We start from the raw sequence: 25,331 nt of genomic DNA on the forward strand, positions 1-25,331 counted from the left end.
CTGAGTGGCGTATAACCAGCCAATCAACCGCATCTACCAACTACACATAGGAGCGCGGGGCCAACGACATCTTGTGGCGCCTTACGGCGCAGCCTGGTTCGCGGCTCTTGAGATGTGCCATGGTGAAGAGCATTCGGTCCGCGGGATTCATTGCATAAGCGGACGTAGGTTTGACGCAAGGGGGAGATATGCGTTACGGAGTGTAGAGGAGTGAGGTCGTTAAGGAATGGAAGGTCAATCCGAAGCTTCATAAACCGGAATACGATGCACATCAGTGTGGAATGGCATGGTTGAAAGAACTCAAGGGAGGTGGCTTCAGCCCTGCCGGCAAGCCCATCAACTGCAGGCCAAGTCCAATAGGCCTTGAGAATTGATACCGACCATGCGGGACGACTGGGCCGATGGGTCTAGACCGAGCCGCTTCGGTGTAGCTGAGGGGAGTGATCGGTGTGTAATGTCAGGACGTGAAGGGGGCTTGAGCACCGGCTCGTGTATCGCTTGAGCTGCCGCACTCTTTTCATCTCGGCAAACTGAGATGCCAGCCTCGGGACTTGTCCGCCATAGTGTACTGGGTAAGTCATGGCAGCGAGTTTTGAGATGGGAGCGTGGAGGAGAGATGGCTGGACATGAACGGTTGGTTTAGTCGGTTCGGGCCGGCGCTTAGATGCCCTCCGACGCCGATGCGCACAGGCCACGTTAACGCGTAGACATCATTCACTCCACCATTGAGAGCTCCGCCCCGCCATCAGACGTCAACCGTCACTCATCAACCACCATCATCCTTCACGCGCATACAAAATGCCTCCCAACAATGATGACCCGCGCCGCGACGAAAATCGCCCCGAAGACAATCCCTTTATCGCCTTCCGCCGCTTCGCAGACTCTCAAGCCTCCTCCCTGCTGAACACGGTATTCACACTACCGGCGACTATCGCGAACTTCAACAACGCACACCACGCCCGCGAACAGTGTCTGTTCGGCCGTGCGCACAAGGGACAATGCAACAAACTGTTCAAGCTCGAAGAGGAGATGGCAAAGCTGCGATCCGAAGGGCGCGAGCTCTACCGGGTCGGCGACCTACAGGCGGTGCTGGAGAAGGGAGAAGAGCTTATGCAGCTTGATCGCCAGGCGGATGCGCTCAGGAAGGAAATAGTTGAAAGAGCCAGGAGGACCACGGGAGAGAAGGCGGACTCACGGAAGCACGCCGAGCTGGTGGAGAAGGTCGGCAACGAGAAAGGCCAGCAATGGGGCTGGTCGTGGAGCTGGGGGTTTCCAAGGCCTTTCGACGAGGAGGACCACTCTTCGGAAGAAAGATCGCATCATAGGCGGGTGTGTCGGCGATGGCGCCGCAGGAACGAAGAGGATGCGAAACAGGCGGAAGACGAGTGGCAGCAGATCCACGCCAAGTGGGAGGAGATCAAGAAGCGCATGAACGAAGAGTTGCCTCGGAGCGAGGAAGGGGAGCCCAAAGTATGGAGGTGGTCATTCAACTGGCCGCCGCCAGCCGATGCACCCAGTCAAACAGCCCCGGCAAACGATCGATCAGTCACAATATTCGACGAGCTCACAGACATGATAGCAGACGAGGTCAACCGCATGATGTTTCCCAGGTCCTTTACGTTCAACGAGCGCTCGTATTCCCCGGCCGCTTTAGAAAATAGCGAGGATCTCAAGGGAGCCGGTGTACAGTGGAGAGACGCATACGAGGACCTCGTCCGCGCCGAAAGAGGAGCACCGCTCATTTCGCCAAAGGAGCTTGGCCAGTCAAGCAATATGAGTTACAGTCAGTGGGCGCGCCGCTTCTGGGACCCCAAGTTCGCACGCCCTGAGGGTGGTCCACGGCACAGTGGACCAGTGTATCCGAAGAGAGTACCTTGGGAAGGCGAAGAGATGAGTGAGGAGCCTAGTTATGAGTACAGCCACGACCATGAGGATCAGCACGACGAACCTCCTTCTCCCAAGGTCGAGCAAGAGAAGTGGTCGGAGGGCATGCCGGAGACAGAACTGGATGCCTACGAGCGCTTGCTCGGTCCAGTGTCTGCGCCGGCAGAGTTTGCGAAGGATGGCCGCTCCTCGATCTTATCTACTCTCACAACGACGGAGCGTACGGTAGCCCCTGACGGAACAGTAACGACCAAGGTCGTGCTAAAAAAGCGCTTCGCCGATGGCCGAGAAGAAAGCTCAGAAACATTGCACACGCAGCGCGGCCAAGATGCCGATAAGCAGCAACAAGACCCTTGGAAGGCTATGCAGGAGGCACAGTTCCCGTCCGCGCCGAAGAAAGACGGCGAGAAGAAGAAAGGCTGGTTTTGGTCCAGCTGAGGAACGATGTATGTATGATCATATCGTTTGGCGTACGAGGATTTCATTGGGTTGGTATCTAGGTGTGATAGGTATATGCTCGTGGAATACGTTGGAGTTCTGGGTCGCTCTCCCTCTTGCTCATCTACTAGGTAGGCTTACAACTCCTCTCAAATGATGATTGCTCTTCTCTCGTTCACGAATCTGGTTTCGTTTTACATCCCCTTCCTAAACTTTATAATTCATTACAGCGAGATCCATGCACCGACGTATGAGAGACACAGGGTGAGTATAATTAGGTACAAGATGGCGGCTGGGCGAGGACTCCAAGGCGAGTGTAGCTTTGTGAGCTCGTCGGGGTAGGTGGGGGGCGTACTTAGCGTTACGGAAGATGATGTATGTGAACAACAAGTTGACGGCGTTTACGAGCGATAGCGTTTGGCAGCAGTTCGTCGAGGATGAACCTGCAGGGAGGAAGCAGTGGTTTCCGGTACGTATCTATCTTTGTGTTGTTGAGGGTTTACTAATATTTGGTGGGAGGAGAGGAAGAATACGATGTGATGCCGAGAATAGGAGAGTCGAAACAGAGCAGAGCGAATGGCTTACGTAAAGACTCGAAGTACGGGACGAGAGTTCTTCCTCGAGCACGAGGCCTTCAATAACAGCTCCATAAAACATAAGCTATGGCTCGATCATATTCCGGTTTCACATTTTAACACTCCAGAGACCTTTGTGGGGCTTACAGATGTATAATGCTCGCATCTGCTTTGTGACGAGGTCGAGTCGTATTCAAAGATCTGCGTCGCTTTCCCGGAGGCGTTCTCTTGCTCCTAGAGTTTGAAGATCTCCCGGTGCGCGAAATGACGTCCGGCGATGCATTGAGTGTGCACTGACCTACTGCTTGCTCAACTATAAAACGCGCGATCTTCTTGCCAGTTGCAGGTTCTTCTCCACAACGCCCTCACAGAACATGCAACTTCCGCAACCATGGCCAAACGCAAAGCACGCACCTCAATTGCCCCCCAACCCATGCCTAAGAAGTCGCGCGTTGACGTCGCATTGAACAATGTCGAATCCAAGCCGCCCCAAGCTTATGCCGGCTTCCTCAACTACGACATCCGTGTCATGATCTATGAGTACATGGATCTGATGCCGCTCGCGGGTGGGGAAGAATGGAAGGGCCTTCTGCTGTCTTGCAAGGACGCAAGTGAAGAGATGAACGAGGTGGCTGCGAAACGGCTGAAGAAGTTCCTCGCCTTGTTTCCTGAGAAATACAAGGCCGGGCTACCAAAGCGCCTAGCCGCGAACTACACGATGGAGATTTCGGTTGTCCCTCTACTTCCGGAGTGGAATGCCCTGACAGCAGTTACCATCCTGCTACCGCCTGCGGCTCTGGGCCGGGAACGCTTCGAGCACCTACACCCCCTCCTGAGCCTCTATCTCGACAAGCTAACGGTCCTATCTAAAAGCGACATAGCAACCGCCCGCAAATCTCTGCGCTCCTACGTCTTTCCCGAATTCGAAAATATATACTCGTCGATGACTGCCATCACCAACCGCTCAATGCCTTGGCTGCGCTATGTGGCAGATGCCCTGATGAAGCTGTATCTCAACATCCTCCATCATTCTGATGAGAAATTCAGACTTTATGTAGGACGGACTTGCCAACTACGGCCTATCCGCGTCAAAACCGTTGTCATTGCTTGGGATTTCCGCGGCGATAAGGCAAAGGAGCTCGAGGAGAGGGCTCGAGGGCGGCGCCGGCTTATGCAGGGACGCAAGTATGAATATGCCGAGAACACGAAAAATAAGGCGCGGTCGCATTACAAGTTGGGCCGAGATTATGAGTTCTCGTATCGGTACGACCTTATGGGTATGGGTGGGCTGATGGGGGAGGCGGGGATAGTAAGCAAGTCCCGCTGGGCTCACAATGAGCCGTATCATCCTCTGCAACTCTTGCAGACCGTTAAGACGAAGCCCATTTCAAGCGATGGAATTGGACAGGAGTGGGTTGAGGGTTGATTCGAGAAAGGGATACAAGGTGGTTGCGATGGATATGCGGTCTTCGGATGCCACTGATTGGGTGGCCAGCTTATGAACAGGACCCCAGGGTTTAGCCCTATGACAAGGCATGGAATAAGCCAATGCTCTTCCTATAATAAATGAAAGCGTATGACAAAACTTTAAGGGCCTGTCAGGCGATAAGCCAGCAAGGGTTTTGTAAGCTTGCAAATAGAGAGACTGACTGTCCTTATTCTAACGCTTACTTCAATGCTTCAGCTGTTTATTGCGGGCCGCCCTAGCTCTCGTGAAAGGCTATATATAAGCTGCTCGAACCTACCTCGCGCTACTGACTCTATCAGTCAAGCACTCCACTCTACTCTCGAGATCCGCAAAGCACTTCTCTTGATTTTGAGGCAAAGTATCTATGTGATGAGGCTCCCTCCCTCCAAGACCTGCCAGCGTCTTTACTTTGAGTATAAGCTCTGATGCTCGCTGTAGGGCTTTCAAGACGAGGTGGCACCTAAGATTACCATCAGGCCGAGGCTAAACCAAGGAATAGAGTACAGTGACGTATGGGCCGCATAGAAGGGCTTGAAAGACCCGAAGAGAATCGCTGCTATCGTTCCTTCTATCTATGGGACCGTTACACGAAGTCCTTTGCTTCCTTCCCACTGTTTGGGTAGAAGCGAGTCATACATAGGAGCCACGTCCATGTCACTCGTCCTATATAGTCTAAGCCGAAACCGCCTGAATAGCACTGTAAGCACCAAAAGTATCTCTGCCTGGGCTAAATGCTCGCCTAAGCACTTCCTCGGACCACCGCCAAATGTAATCACTTGCTTCTTCATCTCTTTTAGAGAGCTATCTGCTCTCCCTTCCAGCCAACGCTCGGGTATGAACTCTTCAGGATTCGGAAACATGGTAGGATCATTGTTTTCCAATAGCGAGCTAAGGGAGACGGCCGTGCCTTGCGGGAGCACATATGAGCCATAGGAGATTGACGACTTATTGTCCACGCGGATAATTCGAGAGGTAATTCCGAGGGCCTTCCTCTGGCCTTCCTGGATAACGGCCGAGAGATAGGGCAGAGATGCGAGAACTTGCGCTGATGGTATTCGCGACGGATCTGGAACAGCAGCTTTCACCTCCTCGGCAAGTCTCTGGGTAATCTTATCGTCTTTAAGTACGTGGAATATCGTGGTGCAGAGAGCATTCACAACCGTCTCACCTCCGGCACCCAGGAATGATGTTGATTCCTCCCAGATGCGGTCGAAGCCCTTCTCAGACGAAGGAAGCGAGCTCGCAGCTAGGTGATGAATAACAGTTCGCCTATCGACGTTGCGGTTGCCTGATAATATGTCCATGACAAGCCGTTTGTTTGCTATTTCCCAGTGTACCGCAACGGATGCCTGTGGTGCCATCCTCAAAAGCCAAGATGGTGGCATGTTTTTGAGTAGGGTCCATATGATGGGGAAATGCTTGAACCAGAGGAGCTTTGCCTGTCCAGCCTTCTGGAAAGTATAGTATCCCTTGTCCAGCTCTTCATGTGCTAATAGATTCGTCCCTTCAGGGAATGCGATTTCTGTGATGATGTCCGTAACCATGTACAAAAAGAACAATCGTAACTCGGCAACCTCGCCTAAGAGACGACATTTCTCAAATCGCGATGCGATGTTTTCGATCTTGCATAAAATAACGGAGGTATATGATCCGATCCGGGCGCTAGACAGGAACGGCGCAAGGGCTTCGCGCCGTCGCTGGTGTAGGTCAGATTGCACGGTGCTGATCGTGGATTTGGTGATGCCCAGCTGCCGTCGGTGGGGTGCATATTTGTCCAGTCGGTTGGAACTCGCCGAAGAAAAGAAGCGCGGTGTGAAGCCGGAATCGCGAATATGGACCTCGTTTGGTCCGATGCGGACAATTGGTCCTAACAAAGGCGTTAGCGGAAGATAAGTTAAAGATACAAATTTGCTTAGACATACCGTATGCATCGTGTAGCTCTCTTAGCTTCCAAGGCAGACGTCCGCCTTTCACAAGGTCATAGTACATCTCATACAGTACTGACACGGCGGCCAACTTCGGACCCGGAATGCCTGCGAGAGGGTGCAAGCATAGCCGGTACAGTATCAACACGAGAATGACGCCCAATACAGCGCCGAGAATTACTGACAGGCCCATGGTAAGAGATCGCTTGAGCTCCTTCGTTCGCACGCAAATCGGCCTGTTCGGTTCCAAGGTTCTAGCGGTGCTGTTGCCTTCGACGCGAGCTTCATATACGCTGGCAACCGACCGGTGACCGGCCGAATGCCTTTGCGGCACAGCAGCACGTCTGCACCGGCTGAGTGGATGAAATCCCAAACGAGAACGGAACTCTTCAATCTCTCCGGAATCCCTCCGCTCACGTGACCATAGATCCCATTCTTGGATGCCGCTCAAACGCCTCCTCAACACTTTCCTGACGCACTCCATTTTCCTGTTCCGCGAAGTCGCTTTGAGCTACACTCCGCTTACACAGAAAACAATGTCCAACCAAGAGCTCGACTCCATGAGGATGATGCAGTATCCTACTTCATTTAGACTTATATGCATCGTCTTTAGCCTAGCGCTCGCCGTCTTCCTCTACGGACTGGATCAGACAATCATCGCGACTGCCATACCAAAGATCACGGACAACTTCAATAGCCTTGGAGACGTGGGTTGGTATGTCGCAGCCTACCTATTCACGTCGAGCGCGTTCCAGCTACTCTTTGGAAAGATGTTCACCATTTTCTCCATCAAAATCGTCTATCTCTGTGCAGTTGCTATCTTTGAGCTGGGATCTTTGATTTGTGCCACTGCACCTAACTCAGGCGCATTCATAGCTGGCCGTGCCATTGCCGGTGTGGGCGCGGCTGGCCTATATTCTGGGGCCGTCATTATCCTCGCTCGTTCCGCTCCCCTAGAGACACGTCCACGCTACATAGGAATGTTAGGTGCAGCGATGGGCGTGGCAGCCATTGCTGGGCCTTTCGTTGGTGGAGTATTCTCGTAAGGAAACGGTAATACTTACGCGAACCTCACTAACGGCGCACAGTGACAAGGTTACGTGGAGGTGGTGCTTCTATATCAACCTACCCCTCGGTGTGGTCACGTTCGCCATCGTCACAATTTTCATCGATTTGCCGCAAGACCCGAAGTACAAGGCAATGCGTGGGGTAGAGCTCCTCAAGCAACTTGACTTCCCGGGGGTACTTACTCTCGTACCTGCGATTATCACGCTACTCCTCGCCTTGCAATGGGGAGGATCTACCTATACTTGGTCGAGCCCAAGGATCATTGTACTGCTGATCTTATCCGGCCTTTTCTCCGCCGCTTTCGTCGCCGTTCAACACTTCACGCCTAAGACTTGCACGGTCCCAGGATCGATTTTCCGCTCGCGAAGTATCGCATTCACGACCTGGTACGCTGTCTGCACATTCTCCGTTTTTGTGGTAATGGTTTATTACCTTCCCATTTGGTTTCAGGGCATTCAGCAAGTTTCGGCTTTCCAGTCTGGTGTTAGAGTTATTCCACTGATACTGGGATTCATCATCTTTGCCATCATCTCCGGAATGTTAACCGAAATCACCGGCTACTATACTCCCCTCATGGATGGCTCATCGATCATCATACCAATTGCAATCGGACTGCTAAGCACCTTCCGACCAGATACTCCATCTTCGGAATGGATTGGATACCAGGCGTTGCTCGGCTTCGGTATTGGCTTGGGCATCCAGTGTCCATTGGTAGTCATCCAGAACATCCTCATTGAGGATGAGGTGCCGATTGGAACTGCTTTGATCACCCTGGTCCAAAACCTTTTTGGCGCCGTCTTCATCGCGATTGCGCAAAACGTCTTCAAGAACCAACTGAAAAGAAACGTGTCAGCGGTGTTGCCGGACCTCGACATACGCATTTTGCTCAATGGTGGAGGCGTCACGACGGTCATCTCCAAGGTTCCGTCAAATTTGCACACAGACTTTCTTGAGGCTTATAGCAGGTCCGTCACCCAGACCTACTATATTGGTATTGCGTTGGGTGCACTTAGTATGATCGGATCCCTCGGCACTGAATGGATTCCAATCAAGAAGGATGGGGAAAATAAGAACGAGCCGGCGGGCGACGGCGAGCGTGGGCAGAGGGATGCGAAGGTCCAAGTTAGCGTCCAGAATAACAAAATGCTAGTAGAGCAAGCTGAGGTGAAGTAGGGGGGCTGATGTATTTCGCGATGGAACTTCAGGAGGGGTCCTATGTTGCCCGAAGAGGTGAATCGGAGAGGATGCATTTCGGAAGAGTAAGACGTTCACATATTCAAGTAATGCTAGATTGAAAAATGGAATATTTCGAATATGCATGCCCATACAGCATTCTAATGAGATAATCTATGAATTCTGGCTTGGCGTTCATGCCGCAATGCCCCTTCAATCTCGTCCACGAAACGCATTATGACGTTTCGGATCACATCATGGATGTGACTGCTCATAGGGTAACTTAGCCCTTCGGTCTCCTCGGACTTCTGGCATTTTTAGAGTTCGGACGCCGAATATTAAGGCTTTCCCACTGGCTGCGGCGCCCCGTTACCTTGGTGCGCATTGGAGAAGGGAAATAGCTTGGGAGTGGAGATGCCGCACTTAACTGTATTCAAGCACCCTTTTGTTCACGATCTAACGGAACCCAACGGGAAGAAAGCTCCTCCAATGAGTTCTGGACGTTCAACAATGTCGATTGTATTGTCAAGGTACCTAGGCGGTCACGATCAACGCTTCTGGAATCGGCACCTTCGACACATGCTGGAGCGTATGCTCTTCCTTGCAGGATACTGTGATCAGGATGTTTCCAGCCAGCTCCGGTTTCTGGAGAGCATTGTCACGCCACATCTCGGAAAACGACCTCGCAGGATTGGTCGGCACGCCCACCACAGCTTCATGACGGACGATGGCACTCCAATTGAGATGAGCTGGAGTTGGACTGAAGGCGACATAGACACGATGCCGGTCGTTCGGTACTCAATCGAACCACTAGCGATGACCCTTCCTAAGGATGAAAAATGGCTTAACCTGCATGGGAGTAACGCATTCCTGCAAGACGCATCCGGATGGTTCACCGCGCCCGATATGACCTGGTTCAATCGGGTAAACAATATTCTTCTACAATATGACCGGTGTCCCATTGGATCCAAGACGGGAGAGCATGAGTCGCAGATCTTTTGGGCCTTCGATTTGGATGGCGGCCACAGACTTCTCAAGGTTTACTATGTTCTGAACGCTCGGGCGCAAGGGCTTTCGTGCTCTAAGCTGAGCCTTGTTGAGAGGGCTGTATCGAAGCTTTCTGTCGACGAAAGCATGGCCACTGCACTCGAAAATTTCTTCACATTTATTAGAGCTTCAGGGGCAGACACCGAAGTCGAGATTCTCAGCTTTGACTGCATCGATCCAGACCGATCCCGCATCAAGATCTATTTTCGTTCGAGAATCACGTCTTTTTCGCGAGTCAGAAGCATTATGTCTTGGGGGCAAATGCATAGCTGCACGACCAAGGGCGATATGGGCTCCCTGAAGGACCTTTGGCATTCTGTCTTGGGGTTGGACTCTCATAGGTCGCTCGAAGATCCCCTTCAGGTGAAGAAGCACCGCACTGCTGGCATACTCTATTACTGCGAATTCAAGCCTCGAACGTCAGCAATCAAGTCGAAGGTGTACATCCCGGTGCGACACTACGGCATCAATGATCAGTTGATCGCGTCGAGGATGTCCCATTTTCTCACATCGAGATCCATGAGGCTACAGGAGAAAACGTACCTGGAGGCTCTACAGCAACTACAGTAAGTGTATAGGCTTGAGGTCTCGTTATGCCTGCTAATGTTTGAAGTCCACGACGTTCCCTAGAGAAAGGGTTGGGCTTACATACGTACATCTCATGGGCTATCAATGCTGCTGGCAAGATTAACATCACCACGTATCTGAATCCGGGACTTGTCAGGAACAGGCCGGATGTATCGACCACTCCGCTAAGATGGCTCTGCGTTTGATTAGGAAGGATATTTCTTTACACTCAGCGCACTGATGTACAAGGCGTCGTGCAAGCGATGTCATATTTGATTTCTATGCCAGCTATCTTTTAAGCTTTAATCAAGACTTTATCTTTTGGGAGCAAAATGATCGTAATCCTTCTGCTCTTTAGTTATGATTCCTTATATATCCGCTAACATCATCATATAGATACGGCAGGTCTGTATACAGATCACCCAAATTCAATTGCCGCGTACTTCATATAGTCCCACTTCCGTGTCCAAGTTGAGGAAGACCCTCTTCTCAGACAACTCGCTTCCTGATCTCGACCTCAGTCGAAAGGTCTGGGAAAATCTGGCCCTCAACCACTTGCCTTGAGAGCTTTTTTGGTCCCTTCGATGGTCCCCCAGCCCACTGAAACTCGTAACCAAGGAATAGTTTCGCAAGAATCAGCTTGAGCTGACGAATAGCGAGGAACCGCCCCGGGCAAGCCTGTTTCCCGTACCCGAACCTGGAATAGCGTCAGCGAAAGTTTGAAGAAGCTGGCGCGGAGATAACACTGAAGCCGGCGGCGCTGGCATGCACCCGTTACTTACGCGAGGTATTTATCAGTGATCCGGAAAGCTGACATCCTCTCCGATCCAGGCTCCGACCCCATGAATCGGTAGGGATTGAATTTCAATGGGTCAGGATAGTTATCCGGATCAGTATGGATTTCCATCACGGGAAACGCGATGCGCGTCATTTTAGGAAGCGTTAGAGTGTTGTCGAAGCGGTAAGTTGGAGAAAGGATGGTGCGTTGACCGGCGACTATTCTTGGTTAGCCTCGTGGATACTGCATCGAGAAATTGACTCACAAACACTCGGTGGGTTCATTCTCAAGAGCTCCCGGATGAAGCTATCCAAGAGATGCATCTCCAACAGAGCCTTTTCAGTCCATCCGCCGTGCTCCTTAAGCGCATTTGTGATTTCCTGTCGGAGTTCCGGGACGTATTCCGGAGTCATCAAAGTCTGATGAATGGTATGCATCATCAGCGCGCTGCTCACTGCGGAAGCCGCAAAGGACATGTGAAGGACACGGTGAGCGTGTCGAACTGGTGTCCGCTCTTCGGGCTGGGGGATGTTCATGGTGAGCAGCCCTTGGATCATGTCCAGGTGAAGGTCTGCGCCCTCTACGTTGTTTCCAGTGGCCTCTAATTCTTTCAAGCGGCTATTGATAAGCGGAATGATGAATCTGAAGGCACGCTTGATGTCCCGGCGAAGACGCCAAGTACACAACCAATACAGCCAGTTACGGATGGGTCCCCAGTTTGGCGGTCGTATCGGCCACATGAAGCCACTCATTAAGAACGACTTCGAGTAATCGACGATGGCTTCGATGTATTCGGGATTCTGGCAAAGCTCCTCACCAGAGAGGACACGGGCGGTTTCAGCAAAGACCAGATCGAAGCAGAGATCCGCGGTGTTGAACTTCTTCCACCCTGAATGGGTATAAGTGCCTGGCTCAAGTATACGGCAGGACGAACTTACTAGGCTCAGGGCCAACAATAAGCTCAAATGCGTAATCAGTCTGGGACACCATGAAAGGATGAAATTGTGCTAAACGTCCCATCAACGTGAGCTGTCGAGCTACGCAGGTTTCATGGAGTGACTTACTTAGACGAGCGTTGATGTACTTCCCAACCACGTCAATTTCCACATGATCATGTCGCCCTTCCTTCCCTGAAGTGGTGGTCATGTTGAACATCTGGGCAAGATGAGCAGGTACCTAGGTATAATCCAAACAGGGATCGCTCCGTACATCCTCAAAGGCTTGACACAGGCTCAGCTCGTTGCGGTCCTCTCGCTTCAGCACGGAGAGGTATTTCGGCTGCAGAATCGTATTTTCCATACCGCACATGGGAATCGCGAAAGGCTTGTCAAGCGCCTTGTTCATCTGCGTAGCAGATTAGCAGACTGGAGCGGAGTAGGATGAGCACGACGTACTTTGTAATACCCTTCCTTTACGTATTTTCCAAGCGAAAGCTGTGGCGCGCTGTCCCAGGTAATCCATGATTGAACTCCTGTCTTGCCGATGCGGAGAACTTTGGCGCGATTGTGTCGCTGAGGAGGAAAAGCGAGCTGGCGCAGAATCGAAAGCAGAAGTAACGCCCCAGCAATAAGGCTCCCCATTCTGAATGGAAGCGCTTGCACATCGAAAATTGACTCCATGATTATGTTCAAGCTTGGTGAGTGTACTATTGGGAATAGGTCTACCTTTAACCCTATATAAGCACTTGTGCGACGGACCTTGGAGATCGGAGTCACCCAGGCCAACCCGGCCCCCGAGCCATTGGCCACCATAGATAGCTGAGTCTTATGGGCGCGGCCCAACTCGCAGGCCGATTCGACATAGTCAACATTTTACAGAGGAGTTGAAGGGGAAGACAATGATCCCGCGAGAGACCAAAAGCATGCTTGAAGCTAGTTACAGGAGCGAGTGGATTTTGGGGAAAGAGCTGGCTTTGCGGGGTGACCATTCAGTACCCCTGCAATTGTTTTACGATACCCATCGCGGCGAAAGCGCCATATGCGACGCCAGCTACAACAATTTTGCCCATCGAACCGCAATCCCCAGCCGCAAAGCAGCCGGGTTCAGTCGTCTCGTTGAACGGAGACGTGACCTTGAGCTCTCCACCTGATGGCATTTTGTCCAACATCAAGTCCTTCGCGAACCCAAGATCCATTTCGTTGCGAGGTCCATGGACCAGAAAGCTCTGAGTGACCTTGGTCCCATCGGTGAACTCTATCGTGACGGTTGCACCAGTAGGCTCCTTGATTAGGCGAGCTATTGACCCATTGTCTATTTTCACCCGCTCTCCAATGCCGGCAACCATTCCCGAGATGGTCGTAGCAACGGATTCGGAGCCATCCGTGTAGATCGTGACGCTCTCCGAGAACTGCAGCGCGTTGCGCACATAGCTATTCGTGATCATAGGTGCTTGAGCCATCAGTTCGATCGCGAGGACACCGACAGACTTTTGACCGCGATCTTCGTGTCCATGGCAGAAGAGACAGTGAAATCTACACTCGGTCAGGGAAAGCAAAGTTGCGTTGGAAGAGAAGGTGAACAGAACTTACATTCCCTTAACCCAGCATTCTTCATAGCCAGGGATATCCGGTAATATGTCCTTCACCCCAGTTGCCAAAAGCAGTTTCTTTCCACTCCACTCCTCCCCCATCTCATCTACCACCTCGAACGTTCCATTGTCCGTATCCTTAGTCGCCGACGTAACCCGGCGATCCACAAAGGCCACGAAGTCCCCATAGCGGTCCAGTAGCTCTGCCTTTGCCGCAGTACGATACTCCTTCGGGTCTTTGTGGTCCCACGTTGGGAACATGTGCATGTGCAGCGCTTCGGCGTTCCGATAGGCACCAGAGTCGAAGATGGCCGTCTTGTAGCAAGCACGGGATAGACAAAGGGCTGCCGAAAGCCCAGCTGGGCCGCCTCCAATGATGAGAACGTCGAGCTCGGGCATGATGAGTACGGCGGTTGCGATGAGAAGAAGTGTAAAAGGAATTGTGAACAACAGATGAGCCCAGCTGTCGATTTGAAAATATAGATCTAGTGCAGTAAAGAGCGTTGCCGTGGCTCCCTGATATGAAGGTGCTAATATCCGCTCGGCGCCCGGCGCGAGCGGTGCCCAAGTGGCACAGTAAACGCCGAGCCGCACGCCATACACCTTCCGGACGTGGAGTGAGCGAGTGCCAGACTCGCTAATTCTGCAGTCTAAGGCTTCCCAGTGATACAGTACTGCTTTCTTTTTGATTGTCTTCGTTGATACTTTTGGAGCGCCACTTTCGGAAACACAATGTCACTGCCATCACTACACCTCAACTACCTCGGAGAACGAAGCGGTGCAATTGCAGTAATCTGTGGCGACAAAATAATTACGTACGAGAAGCTCCGATCCTTAAGTACGAAGATTGCGTTTGCACTGCATGCAAATGGTGTGCGGCGTGGCAATAGGGTGGTTATCCTAACTTCGCGATGCATCGGAATGGTCGTCCTGTTCCACGCTGTCTTGGAAGTTGGCGCCTGTTACATCCCCCTCGATCTTGAGGGCTTTAGTTCGGATCGGATTTCGCATGTAATTGACACCGTGAAACCGGCGGTCATCGCAAGCAGTGAGCCAGTCGACAACCTGGGTCGAAAAGTTCTCTTATACAACGACCTCATCGGTTCTACTCATGCGTCAACAGCTGTACCCAGCATCATGGTAGCCGAAGAAGACCTCACTTCAGTCGAAGATCTGGCATACATCGCCTTCACTTCAGGAACGACGTCTGCCCCCAAAGGGGTGATGGTACCAAGGAGCGCACTGCTCAACTATGTGCGACAAGATGACCCACCTTTCAACATAAGCGTACGTCCGCCGGATATGGTTCTGTGCATATTCTCTCCCGCATTTGACGGTACGATCAACCATTCTTTTTTGATCTATGCTGACGGAGAGTAGCATGCACGGGAGTCATATTCTCCACTTTATACAACGGCGGGACATTGATGATCGCGCAACCTGAGACTTTAGAATCATGTCTGGAGGACTGTACCATACTGCCCTGCACGCCGTCCATTCTTCGTTCCCTTAGTGCGGCCAGAACACACGAGAAGCTGCGTGCGATCTTTCTTGGAGGCGAGGCGACCACACAGAAGCTCATATCCTCATGGACGGTTCCGGGCCGAGCCATTTACAACTGTTATGGTCCTAGCGAAACAACATGTGCTTCACTGCTATCTGAGCTGAGCCCTGGTTCCCCGATCGACCTCGGAAGACCAATGAAAGGAAGCGATGTCTCACTCGTAACAAACGGCGTGAGGAGTGACGAAGGAGAAATTTGGATCTCAGGCCCAGGACTCGCGATCGGCTATCTCAACAAGCCAGCGTTGACTGCTTCGAAATTTGTCTTCTTCGAGGGGAAACGCTTTTACCGCACGGGAGATTTCGCTCGACGCCAAGATGGAAAACTCTACTTCCTTGGTCGCGGCGATAGTATGATCAAGAACCGGGGGTTTCTTGTCAATCTCGAATCGGAAGTCATACCAGCTTTGCTGGCCCAATATGGTGTGGAGTCGGCGACAGCGCTCCACATTGATGGAAGTCTTTACGGATTTGTCACACCAAGCACATGCCCAGTAAAAGAGCTCCGGCGGAATATGTTGGAAGAACACGACGCATTCCTCGTTCCGGATCGAATCTATGCCTTGAATTCACTGGTGCTCAATCAAAATGGGAAGATTGACGGCAGGCCACTTCAGCAAATGGTGCTGCACAATGCCCACAAGAATGGGGACGCATCTGTTGCTCCAGGAACAATGCTCGACTTTCTACGATCCTCCGTAGCGGATGTTTTGTGCCTCCCTTTTGACGCGGTGAATGACGACGCGACGTTCGTGTCGCTGGGCGGTAACTCGCTACTGGCACTAAGGCTGCTAACGAAGCTACGAGAGAAACACTTGATGGTCTACATGGCTCCGCTCATGGGTGACCTCCCTCTTCGTTCCATATGTTCAGGTCTCACTTCTCTGGCCAAACCCTGTATCCGCCGATTGCCCTATGGAGAGTCGTTCCCCCTTACAACGATGCAAGAGAAAATGCTGTGTACAATGGCGACCAACCCAGTGCAGTATTATCTGCTGGTGGAAATCGACTTAGCTGCCTCACTTTCAGATTTGCAAGAGAGCCAATTTCGAAGCGCCTGGGAGATGTTGTACCGGCGACATGTTATTCTCACCTGCACTTTCGACCTAAAAGAACAGGAATGCGTCCCGTCAGAGGCGTGGGAGATGGACTGGATGTCCGTTTCCATCTCCAAGTCAAACCGCGCGTCTGAAATTGCCCGACAAAAAAAAGTACTATTCCAGCGCGTCAGGTCGTGCGACGCGTCGAATCCACTGAACGCATTTCGGATGATCACAGCCACCGATTCTTCGCCACATATTCTCTGGTGCATTCACCACTCTCGCATCGACGGACACTCTGTTGCGGTCCTTTTGGATGAGCTGCGGGCCATTTTAGATGGAAACGTGCTCCCAAACCCTCCGGAGTTTCATGCTGTGCTGTGTGTTCAACGCTCTCTTCGGGCTGCGGCTTCTCCAGAAGCTCACACTTTCTGGAATAGCATAACTCGGCTTCAAGCGGACGCGAAAGCACTCCAGCTTCCGAGGGAAACGACCCCAGCGTGTGAACTGGGATTCTCTAGCGAGTATCAAGCAGTCATCACGTCAGGAATTCCTTTGACATCCATCGCGAGTGTATGTAGAAGCCGTGGTATCTCCGTAAGCTCGCTGATCTACGGTGCATGGGCGAAGCTTATGATGTGGTATACTGGTTCCAAAGCCGCATCCTTCGGAGTTGTATTTTCCGGTCGGAACCTCCGCTTGAACGAAGCAGATGTTATCATCGGACCCTTGATCAACGTTTGCCCTTTTGCTATGAACGACATGCAGGGAGACCAGTCTGCCAAATATTGGATACAGGATATACACTCTCAAATTCTTGCGATGGCCGATTACCAGTGGACGGTCCCAATGGATCATACGGCTTTCGATACTCTCGTATCCTTGCAGTATGATATGCTGGAGGCTCGTATGAGCAGCAAATCCATTCCAGAACCTTGGAAAATAAGGCAGACCCAACTTTCCGAGTTCACGTGGACGCTTCTTGTGGAATCGGAACGGGAGGAGCTCAAGTTTCGGTTGCTGTTCGCGCCGACGAAAGTCACCTCGCACACGACGATTAAGGTTCTGAGGCAATTCAGGGATATGTTCCTCAACCTACTTGATGCGTTAATCCAGGAAGAGTCGGGTCGCTCAATCAGGCCGCCGCTCAGCCAATGTGAGTTCGACGCTTTAATCCAAAGAGAGCAGCCTCCGGCTTTTATACCACCGGGTCATTCCAGTCTCAAAGTAGCGTTTGAGATGGTTGCCAGGGTATATCCCGATGCAGTGGCGGTAGAGGGCTCTGCGGCTTCCTTAACGTATGAAGAGCTTGACGCAGCAGCGAACAAGGTGGCATGGGATCTATCATCGTATGCAGATAAAGGCACTCCAGTGGCGATTCTCGCAGACGGAAGCCTGGACTGGATCATAGCAACGCTGGCAGCCGTGAAAGTGGGTGCCGTTTATTGCCCAATCGACGTCGAGTTACCGGCGGAGCGCGCGCAGACGATCATCCGCACGAGTGGGGCGAAGACCGCTCTGGTTCCAAGACGAGACTCCGAGCACTTAATCTCTCAGCTGGAACCCGTGCGCGTCATCTTCGTGAGCGATATCCTGTCTGAACCTGGCCATTATGAAGCTCTGCAAACAGATATCGCCTTACAAGATCCAGCATACCTGATATTCACTTCCGGCACTACAGGAACTCCGAAAGGTGTCCTCGCCACCCATCAAGGGCTACTCTCCTACATCTCCTATCCGCCTGCACGGTTACACGCTGCACTGGGTCGGCGGATCGCGCAGATGTTCTCCGTAGGGTTCGATGCCTGCGCCGCGGAAATTTTCGGGACACTATGCTATGGAGCTACACTTGTTCTGAAACATCCAGGAGATATTCTCAAGTCGCTCCACTCTGTCGATGCAGCCATGATGACTCCTTCACTGCTCTCTGCTTGCGATCCAAGTAATTTTGCCAACTTGGAGGCCATTGTACTTGGAGGCGAGGCTGTTCCGGAGAAGCTTGCTAATACTTGGGCGGAAGGCCGGCGTCTTTACAACGGATACGGCCCGTGCGAGTGTACGGTGGGGAGTATTTTCCGTCAACTTTCACCCCGCTTGCCCGTAACGATAGGCCGCCCGATCCCCGGCATGAGAGCGTATATCACACATGAAGGCCGGACTCTGGCACCTGTTGGCGTCACTGGAGAAATATGTTTGAGCGGCGCGCAAGTAGCGAATGGGTATTTTGCCTGCGAGGCGTACGACAAGGATCGTTTCCTCCCGGACCCTTGGAATCTAGGGCTGACTATGTTTCGCACCGGTGACTTCGGACGTTGGACCGAAAACATGGATATCGAGTTCTTGGGCCGACGGGACCGACTGGTGAAAGTGCGCGGGTATAGAGTTAATCTAGAAGAGATAGAAATCGTCATTCGACAGACCTCCGCGGACATAGACCAGGTCGGAGTGGTGGTGAAGAATGACGGTCTGGTAGCCTTCATAACTCCGAAGAGTGTGGATATAGACATTATTCGCGATCGGATTCGCTCCCGCCTCCCGATATATTGCGTCCCTTCCAGGATACTCGTCCAGGATACTATTCCTTTGACGACAAACCAGAAAATCGATTACCGTGAGCTCGAAAATTTGTCGCGGATTCAGAAGGCTACGACCATGGTCCTTCCACTTGGTCCCATGCGAGACGTTGCTAAAGTCTGGGAGGACATCCTGCAGATTCCCAATCTATCTGTCAAGGCAGACGATGACTTCATAGCCCTAGGAGGAAGCTCGATCCTACAGCTACGTCTCATTCAGAGGTTGTCCAGTCTCTATAGCTGCAAGGTACCCCTAGATTTCGCATCGCGTAATAACCTCCTTGCACAGCAAGTTTTGGCAGTACGGGACCTGGAGCCGAGGTATAACTCCAAAAAACGCGGAGAATCGTTCTTGGAATGGATGAGAGATGCTAATGTCTCTACTGCGATTGTCTCTCCCGCTGAGGAAGAGATAGTATCCCTTTCTTCCAACACTCTTTTTCGAACTGCTTTCAACATGCCCTGTCTCTTCAAGGTAACCGGGAAGTTGAACGTCCATCGGCTCGCTTCTGCAATACGCCGCTGCGTAATTTCTGCAAGAGTCCTGAGAACCAAGTACATATTCGATGGCGACCGGCTCCGACGAGGTTTTCAGGACTCTCTCTTCTGCTCGGTCCGTGTAGGACATATCGGTGAAAGCGTGTCTGTGGATGATGTATTAAATCAACCCTTCGACTTCTCGAAAGACCCGCTCTTGAAGGCCGTACTCTACGGCGGAGTGGATGATGATGTTTATCATTTGCTCATCGTCGCTCATCATACCATCATGGATGCCACCTCTTTGCGAACTTTCCTAGGACTTATTCAGGCTTGCTACGCCCAATTTGACGTCGATCGACCGGACGAGAAACACGACGCAAGTTCTCGGCCCGATTACATCGACTTAATGAACTGGAAGTTGGCTATGCCCTTAGACGACTCGCATGCTGTCTTCTGGCGAGAGTACCTTGCATCGCCACCCTCTCCACTTCTCCAGCCTCGCGAACGGTGCCGTCTCAATAATGCGGGCGGTAACCTGACTCATCACATACCGTCCGACCTGCTACATTCCATTCTTGTCGCCGCCGCGGAACACAATATCACCATACACCAAATGCTACTTTCCGCACTCTTGGTCTCTCTTAGCCGAGCATTCCACGCACGAGATATCGTGGTCTGCATACCGTATGCTCACCGCGATGAACCTGGAACCGAGTCGATGCAGGGGAATTTGCTGGACCGAATCCCCGTCCGCGTTTCGGTCGACTCCGTCCCACCAAGGTCTTCCCGCATGTTTCTGAAGAAGGTGAAACAAAGCATACAGGGCGCTCTTGAACATGTAGAATCCTTTTCTGCAATCTTGCAGCACATTCAACAGCCCCATCTCCCTCCGTACTACCTTTCGGAAGTCATGTTCTCGTATCATTCTTACCCCAATGTTCCGGCGCTCGAACTTCCGGGCTGTACAGTCGAGTATATAGATGGTATCGAAGCGCGAGGGGCGAAATTTCCGGTGTTAATCGAGGGATGGGCGACGGCTGGTCATCAGGGGCTCGACTTGCGGGTGGAATATATGCTGCATTGGATCGAGGAGAGGAGAGTGAGGCAAATTTTGGACGGTTTGGAACCAGTCTTAAGAGGATTTTGCGAATAGGTAGACTCAGAAGACGACAGCATTGAGACGTTCCGCTCGGGCGTAGTCAGCATAACCTCTATAGGTTGGTGACTCAAAACGAGAAAAATCAATCAATCAGGGGTCGAAATCTGAGCAGCTCTAGGTGAATATAGTGCGACTGTGAGCATGCGCTCGCCATAGCTAGCAAACATGCAGAAGATTCCCAATAGTAAATCTCGAAATTCTGATGCATTGACGAGATGAGCGGAACTGGGGTGATGGCAGTGCGTTCGGACTATGATAATGACACCGGAGGATCAGTCTTCGATTAGTCAGCCAACAACCTCGCTAAGACCCCCTACGAGTTGCCTCGCCGCTTTATTTCTTGTGCATAGAGAATTCGGACTCTTCTTCTTGGGTTATTTTGCATTTGTTACATTGATACAATAAATTGTTCCTTGTTAACTATATAGCAAATATTCTCGTCTTTGCGCGTAATCGGCAACTTTTTGATTTCGAGAGATCAACTACCTAAGCATGCTCGAGTTCTCTTACGGTCGAGGGCCTTTAAAAAGTGGCTTCCCAGATCTCAGACTAACATTCTGCGCGGCGTATAATGCGGCATACGTACTAGCCTTCCACTATATCCTGGCCAATACCCTGGCTCGAGATCTTCCTAGTCGGTGTATACAGCCACAGACTTCGCACGTTCTCGCCTGGACGCAATACCCATCGATAATCGCTTCGGAGCCCACACTCGCCCAACAGCCCATCCTTCCCTGAGAGCTCATATTTCTTCACCTTCCGCAGCTCCTCCTGAAGGTTTTCTTCACTTACTCCCCATTGATCGAAGTCCCATATAGGATAGGTCCGCTCGGAGCCCTGGAGAGTGGGTCTCCTTAATCTCGTCATCCTCTCAGAGTCCTCAGGCAGTAAATCCCAAGCAATGGCGATCTGCTTTGTGTGGATAGCCTTTTCAGCGTCGGTTGATATCCACACTGCCACAGTTCTCAAATCTAGAGCCATGCTGCGAAGCCATGGCATGCGCCGAGAAGCCAGACCGCCGTAAATTGAGTCGGTGAGAGCTGCGGTAACCTCATGCTGTAGTCGTGGAGGTTCTATCACTTTTCGAGCAGCGACTTCATCGCCCTTGAAAACATAGGTAATCTTGTCGAGGTACAGATTAAGCAACGGGCTCAGTCTCTCAAACTCCGATAGTGGCATATAGTTGACGGAACTCTGTAAGGTGAGCTCCTTCAAAGCCTTGAATCCCTCGCCGATTGGGATGTTCGGAACCTGGACGCCTTCCAAGTTGTTCGTGAAGGCGATCAGGGCAGCCTTCAGCCGACGGCCCGCACTTTCAGATGCTTCGAGGTGAGCTTGACGGCAAGAGAGAATGAAGCCTTTCCAATGGCTTCCATTGGACCAGGGGGGTAGGCGCATATGCATGTATATCAACATGCGCACATCGTAGTTCAGGTACTCGAAGAAGGGTAGCGGCTTGGTGCTTTTCGGGGTAAGGTCTCCGGAGGCTTTCGATCGTGCCTTCTTCCTGGGTTGGGTGAGCGGCGAGGTCGCGAGCTTGAGCTTGAGCTTGAGCTTGCGCTTCGCCATGCCTGCAGGCCTCCAGTGCCGGAAGAGATAGTTGGATTTCCGAAAGCGAGGTTTGAGTGGTCGTGGGTGTAGAAGTTGCTGAGCGCTGGCGTAGAAGTTGCTGTGCACACTTCGGTTAGCAATTAGCCGAACGCCTAGTGCCGCGCTAATGACTTGGCGGTGAAATGGTGACCACGTGCTCTCTTCGCCAGACTTTTCCGTAACTGTGAGCGCGTCCAGCTTTAAGTTATGACAATTAGCCGAGGATGGCAGGGCTGTAGGTCAAACGTTCAAACCCCCACGAGTTCATGCCGAGAGCAAGTTCCTCCACAGCAACCTTCCCTAAAGCTGGGGATACATCAGCGTTTCCGAAGGCAACGCAGCCGCTCTCATATAGCTACAACACGTCCTCGAAGGCATATGCCCCAACCATACTCTCATCAATAATGGCGGCAAGAGAAAGCTGAAAGCTTGCTTCCACACGTCAGACTGTGTCGTTGGATGGAGTCACATACCCGAATTGAATTCTGGTAAATCGTAAATAGCGACGAAGGCGTCATTATCGGGGCTTATAGCTACGCCCCCGCGGCGAAGGAAGGCACCAATTCGCCGCTCGAGAGGTACCTCGAGCTTAGGTACTGGCCTGATATCGCGTATCTGTTGTACCTCTCCACTTCTTCACCAGAGCCTCCCGCTTCCCTACGCTACGTCTGCTGCACTAATATCTCCAGTTTCGAGGCGAAGGAAGTCATCGCGCAATTTGTAGCGTCTCGGAGTGAAGCTTCGCCGCAATGGCCAGCAGAGTTGTTTGGCGTCAATTCAGGAAAGTGGCTGGCACTCCTAAGGACACCCAGCTATTAGGATGTGGCGTGCTTGTTGGCTCAGCACAAACGATAGCTGGGGCATAGGCTCGTAAGAAAGATTAATGTGTTTGACGCTCCGGTTGAGGGTGGCCACATGGAGTGTCATATCGTAATGGATATTCAGGAAGTCGAGGCGCAAGAAGGCGATGAGCAGGAAGAACCATGACGCGCTCTGCTCGAGGATTGGGTGGTAGAGTAGTATTGGATGAATTGCAGAGTATTGAGACATGAGTTAATTGATTGAGAATACGAGAAATATGGCTATATATATACATAACCAGGTTACGTGAAGTAGTAACCATATCTGGCAACACACCCCCCCAGCTTAGAGTGTATACGGAAAGCTGTCTAAGAAGGTAAGGCTTTTAACTATACCTAAAAAGGTAATTAATAATTGTCTCCTATAAATACACCCCTTAGTGCTGTAGAGTTCTATAAGGGCCACCCTCCTTGTAAGAGGACCCTGTAGAGTTAAAAGAGAAGTGTAGAAAGTAGAGAGATAAGAGATCTGTGCATAAGGCTGTGCCTATTCCTAATTAGAAAGTCTAATATAGGTTCTAGAGGTTAGGTTTAAATAGTAGAGCGTTTAAGTGTTTAAGTAATAGTGTAACACTCTTACACTACTAACCTCTATAGCTTCTACGTAGGTAAAAAGAGGGACAGAGTAATAGTAAAGGCGTGAATTAAACTTAAGAGTAGAGAGTAAAAAGAAAGAACACCTTATTTAACAGCTTTTAGAGTATTTTTATAGTTGCCGTAGCTCCTCTATAGCTTATAGTAACTTTGTTAAGTAGACGTTAACACGTTGCTACGTATTTTATTAAGACTAGGCTCGTTATAATAAACGTAGCCTGTTAATTTTATAGTTAATCTAATAGATTATAATAAACGTAGCTAGTTAAGATATAATAGAATTGCGTATAAAACTAGTATATATATACGTTAAAATTAATAGAAAATAGTTAAATAAGTGTAGTAGACGCTTCTGTAGTAGAGCTAGAAGTAAAATAAGAGTAAATAGTTGCCTTAAAGGTCCTAAAATACTAGCGAATTAGGCATGTGTTGCTTAGGTTAGGTTTGCTATCTAATCTAGTACTAGTATAAGAGGTTCTTAGGTAGCTTCTACTACTCTACTAAGAATAGTAAAAGCTTTAACTTGCTAGAAATATTCTTAAGCTCTAGCTGTTAAATAAAGTAGGCGTGTTTTTAAGGTAATAGAATCTTTATAAGTCTATTAGCTAGTATTTAGCCTATAGAGATCTATTTAACGTTAATTCTTTAGTTCTTAACTTTCTAGCAGAGCTATATTTAGTATACGTTAACGTATTTAAGCTTTATCTAAAGCTTCTCTATAGCCTTAGTTACTATATCTATAGTCTACTAATTATTACATTAAAGCTTTAGTTTAATATTAAGGTTTAGCTTTAGGTAGTAGAAAAGTAGGTTCTACTACTCTATTTCTAAAGCTATCTTTAAAAGCGCTAGAAGCTCTACCTTAGTTATTAATTTAGTTACTATCTATTATTTTGTAGCTTTTTAATCTACAGGTAATCTATATAGCTTAAAGATATAGCCTTTAGAGCTTACTCTAGTATCTAGGTTATTACTAAATAAAGTATCTAAGGCTCTATAGAAGATAGGCTCTTTAAAATCTACCTTCTAGAAGTGTTTCTTCTTTATAGCATATTATAACGCTTTAAGTGTAAGAGTTTTTAACTCTATAAGATATTGCTATACGTGTATAGCGGTATAGAGATGTTATTAACCTAGGTTAATTAAGTATTAAGCTAATACTAAGTAAGCTCTTAATATATCTAGACGTATAAAGTAGAAAATATATACTAGTAAGCTAACTAGCTACTAGAAAAGCTTTGTCTATTCTTTATTAGGTGCTTCTATAGATTTCGCGAGGTTATTCTCTCTTATAGAGAATTATAGATACTTAGTACCTAGTTTTAGAAGTAGGTTAAACTTATTAGCAACCTTATTAATAAAGAAATTCTAGATTAGCTAGGTTAACGCTACTTCTATATCTCTTACAACTTATATACCTAAAAACTAATTAAGTTAACCTATCTTTCTAATCTTATACTTTTTAAGCAGGCAACGTTTAAACTCTACGTAAACGTCTATATTATCTAGGTAGATAAGTATAATAATATTATTAATAAAGAAGAAAACTATAAGCTTATTACTAGCCTATAGGTATAGTATAATACTTATTTTAATAAGTTCTAACTTCTTAAGAGTCTCTATAAGGTTCTTATACTATAGTAGAGGTACTTTCTTTAGCCTATATAGAGCTTAATACAGCTCTAAGAGCTTGCTAAACTAACTAGTAAAACCTTCTAGAGTGTAGTAGTAGAGCTTCTATAGAAGCTTTGCGTTTAGAAAGACGTTTATAGCGTTGTACTAATATATTAGTAATCTAAAGGTAGTTACTATAGCTACTAGAGCTTAAAAGGTTCTTGCTACTAAGGTAGTAGTATAGGTATTACTCTATTATATTTAGAGGTCTTTTTAAACTACTAGACAAGCTTTACACTTAAGTAGATATCTATCTTTATTAAATTTATATAATAATACCTATATAAGTAGAAGGTACTCTACTATAGTTAACGCTAGCGTTACTAACGTCTTCTTAAAGTACTCTTT

At 49.8% G+C, this 25,331-nt stretch overlaps 8 protein-coding genes across 8 annotated transcripts; 5 read left to right on the forward strand and 3 right to left on the reverse strand.

The window, feature by feature from the left end:
- Window positions 1–762: 762 nt before the first annotated feature.
- On the forward strand, window positions 763–2,496 carry BU26DRAFT_521596 (uncharacterized protein). The gene has a single exon (XM_033829576.1). The coding sequence runs from the start codon at window positions 799–801 to the stop codon at window positions 2,320–2,322; it is 1,524 nt and encodes a 507-aa protein (XP_033681114.1). The 5' UTR covers window positions 763–798; the 3' UTR covers window positions 2,323–2,496.
- A 630-nt stretch (window positions 2,497–3,126) lies between these two features.
- Window positions 3,127–4,445, forward strand: BU26DRAFT_61872 (uncharacterized protein). Its single transcript, XM_033836113.1, has one exon. It carries the CDS (start codon window positions 3,289–3,291, stop codon window positions 4,321–4,323), a length of 1,035 nt encoding a protein of 344 aa, XP_033681115.1. The 5' UTR covers window positions 3,127–3,288; the 3' UTR covers window positions 4,324–4,445.
- A 492-nt stretch (window positions 4,446–4,937) lies between these two features.
- Window positions 4,938–6,483, reverse strand: BU26DRAFT_488982 (cytochrome P450; the record flags this gene model as incomplete). Its single annotated transcript, XM_033826006.1, has 2 exons — window positions 4,938–6,232; window positions 6,288–6,483. 2 exons carry the CDS (start codon window positions 6,481–6,483, stop codon window positions 4,938–4,940), a joined length of 1,491 nt encoding a protein of 496 aa, XP_033681116.1.
- A 376-nt stretch (window positions 6,484–6,859) lies between these two features.
- On the forward strand, window positions 6,860–8,531 carry BU26DRAFT_532759 (permease of the major facilitator superfamily; the record flags this gene model as incomplete). The annotated part of the gene is made up of 2 exons (XM_033831120.1): window positions 6,860–7,332; window positions 7,379–8,531. The coding sequence occupies 2 exons, from the start codon at window positions 6,860–6,862 to the stop codon at window positions 8,529–8,531; spliced, it is 1,626 nt and encodes a 541-aa protein (XP_033681117.1).
- A 510-nt stretch (window positions 8,532–9,041) lies between these two features.
- On the forward strand, window positions 9,042–10,351 carry BU26DRAFT_431541 (aromatic prenyltransferase; the record flags this gene model as incomplete). The annotated part of the gene is made up of 2 exons (XM_033823933.1): window positions 9,042–10,144; window positions 10,192–10,351. 2 exons carry the CDS (start codon window positions 9,042–9,044, stop codon window positions 10,349–10,351), a joined length of 1,263 nt encoding a protein of 420 aa, XP_033681118.1.
- Window positions 10,352–10,634: 283 nt separating this feature from the next.
- Window positions 10,635–13,954, reverse strand: BU26DRAFT_488985 (cytochrome P450; the record flags this gene model as incomplete). The annotated part of the gene is made up of 8 exons (XM_033826007.1): window positions 13,452–13,954; window positions 12,875–13,394; window positions 12,133–12,267; window positions 11,988–12,078; window positions 11,862–11,930; window positions 11,189–11,812; window positions 10,928–11,141; window positions 10,635–10,842 (listed from the first exon to the last, which is right to left on the reverse strand). Exons 1-8 carry the CDS (start codon window positions 13,847–13,849, stop codon window positions 10,635–10,637), a joined length of 2,259 nt encoding a protein of 752 aa, XP_033681119.1. The 5' UTR covers window positions 13,850–13,954.
- Window positions 13,955–14,182: 228 nt separating this feature from the next.
- BU26DRAFT_577645 (acetyl-CoA synthetase-like protein) lies at window positions 14,183–20,259 on the forward strand (the record flags this gene model as incomplete). The annotated part of the gene is made up of 2 exons (XM_033834406.1): window positions 14,183–14,786; window positions 14,831–20,259. 2 exons carry the CDS (start codon window positions 14,183–14,185, stop codon window positions 20,257–20,259), a joined length of 6,033 nt encoding a protein of 2,010 aa, XP_033681120.1.
- A 591-nt stretch (window positions 20,260–20,850) lies between these two features.
- BU26DRAFT_553069 (uncharacterized protein) lies at window positions 20,851–21,834 on the reverse strand (the record flags this gene model as incomplete). Its single annotated transcript, XM_033832188.1, has 1 exon — window positions 20,851–21,834. One exon carries the CDS (start codon window positions 21,832–21,834, stop codon window positions 20,851–20,853), a length of 984 nt encoding a protein of 327 aa, XP_033681121.1.
- Window positions 21,835–25,331: the final 3,497 nt, after the last annotated feature.

The sequence above is a fragment of the Trematosphaeria pertusa genome (genome assembly GCF_010094035.1).
Source record: "Trematosphaeria pertusa strain CBS 122368 unplaced genomic scaffold BU26scaffold_11, whole genome shotgun sequence".
In the NCBI taxonomy this organism is placed as follows: domain Eukaryota; kingdom Fungi; phylum Ascomycota; class Dothideomycetes; order Pleosporales; family Trematosphaeriaceae; genus Trematosphaeria; species Trematosphaeria pertusa.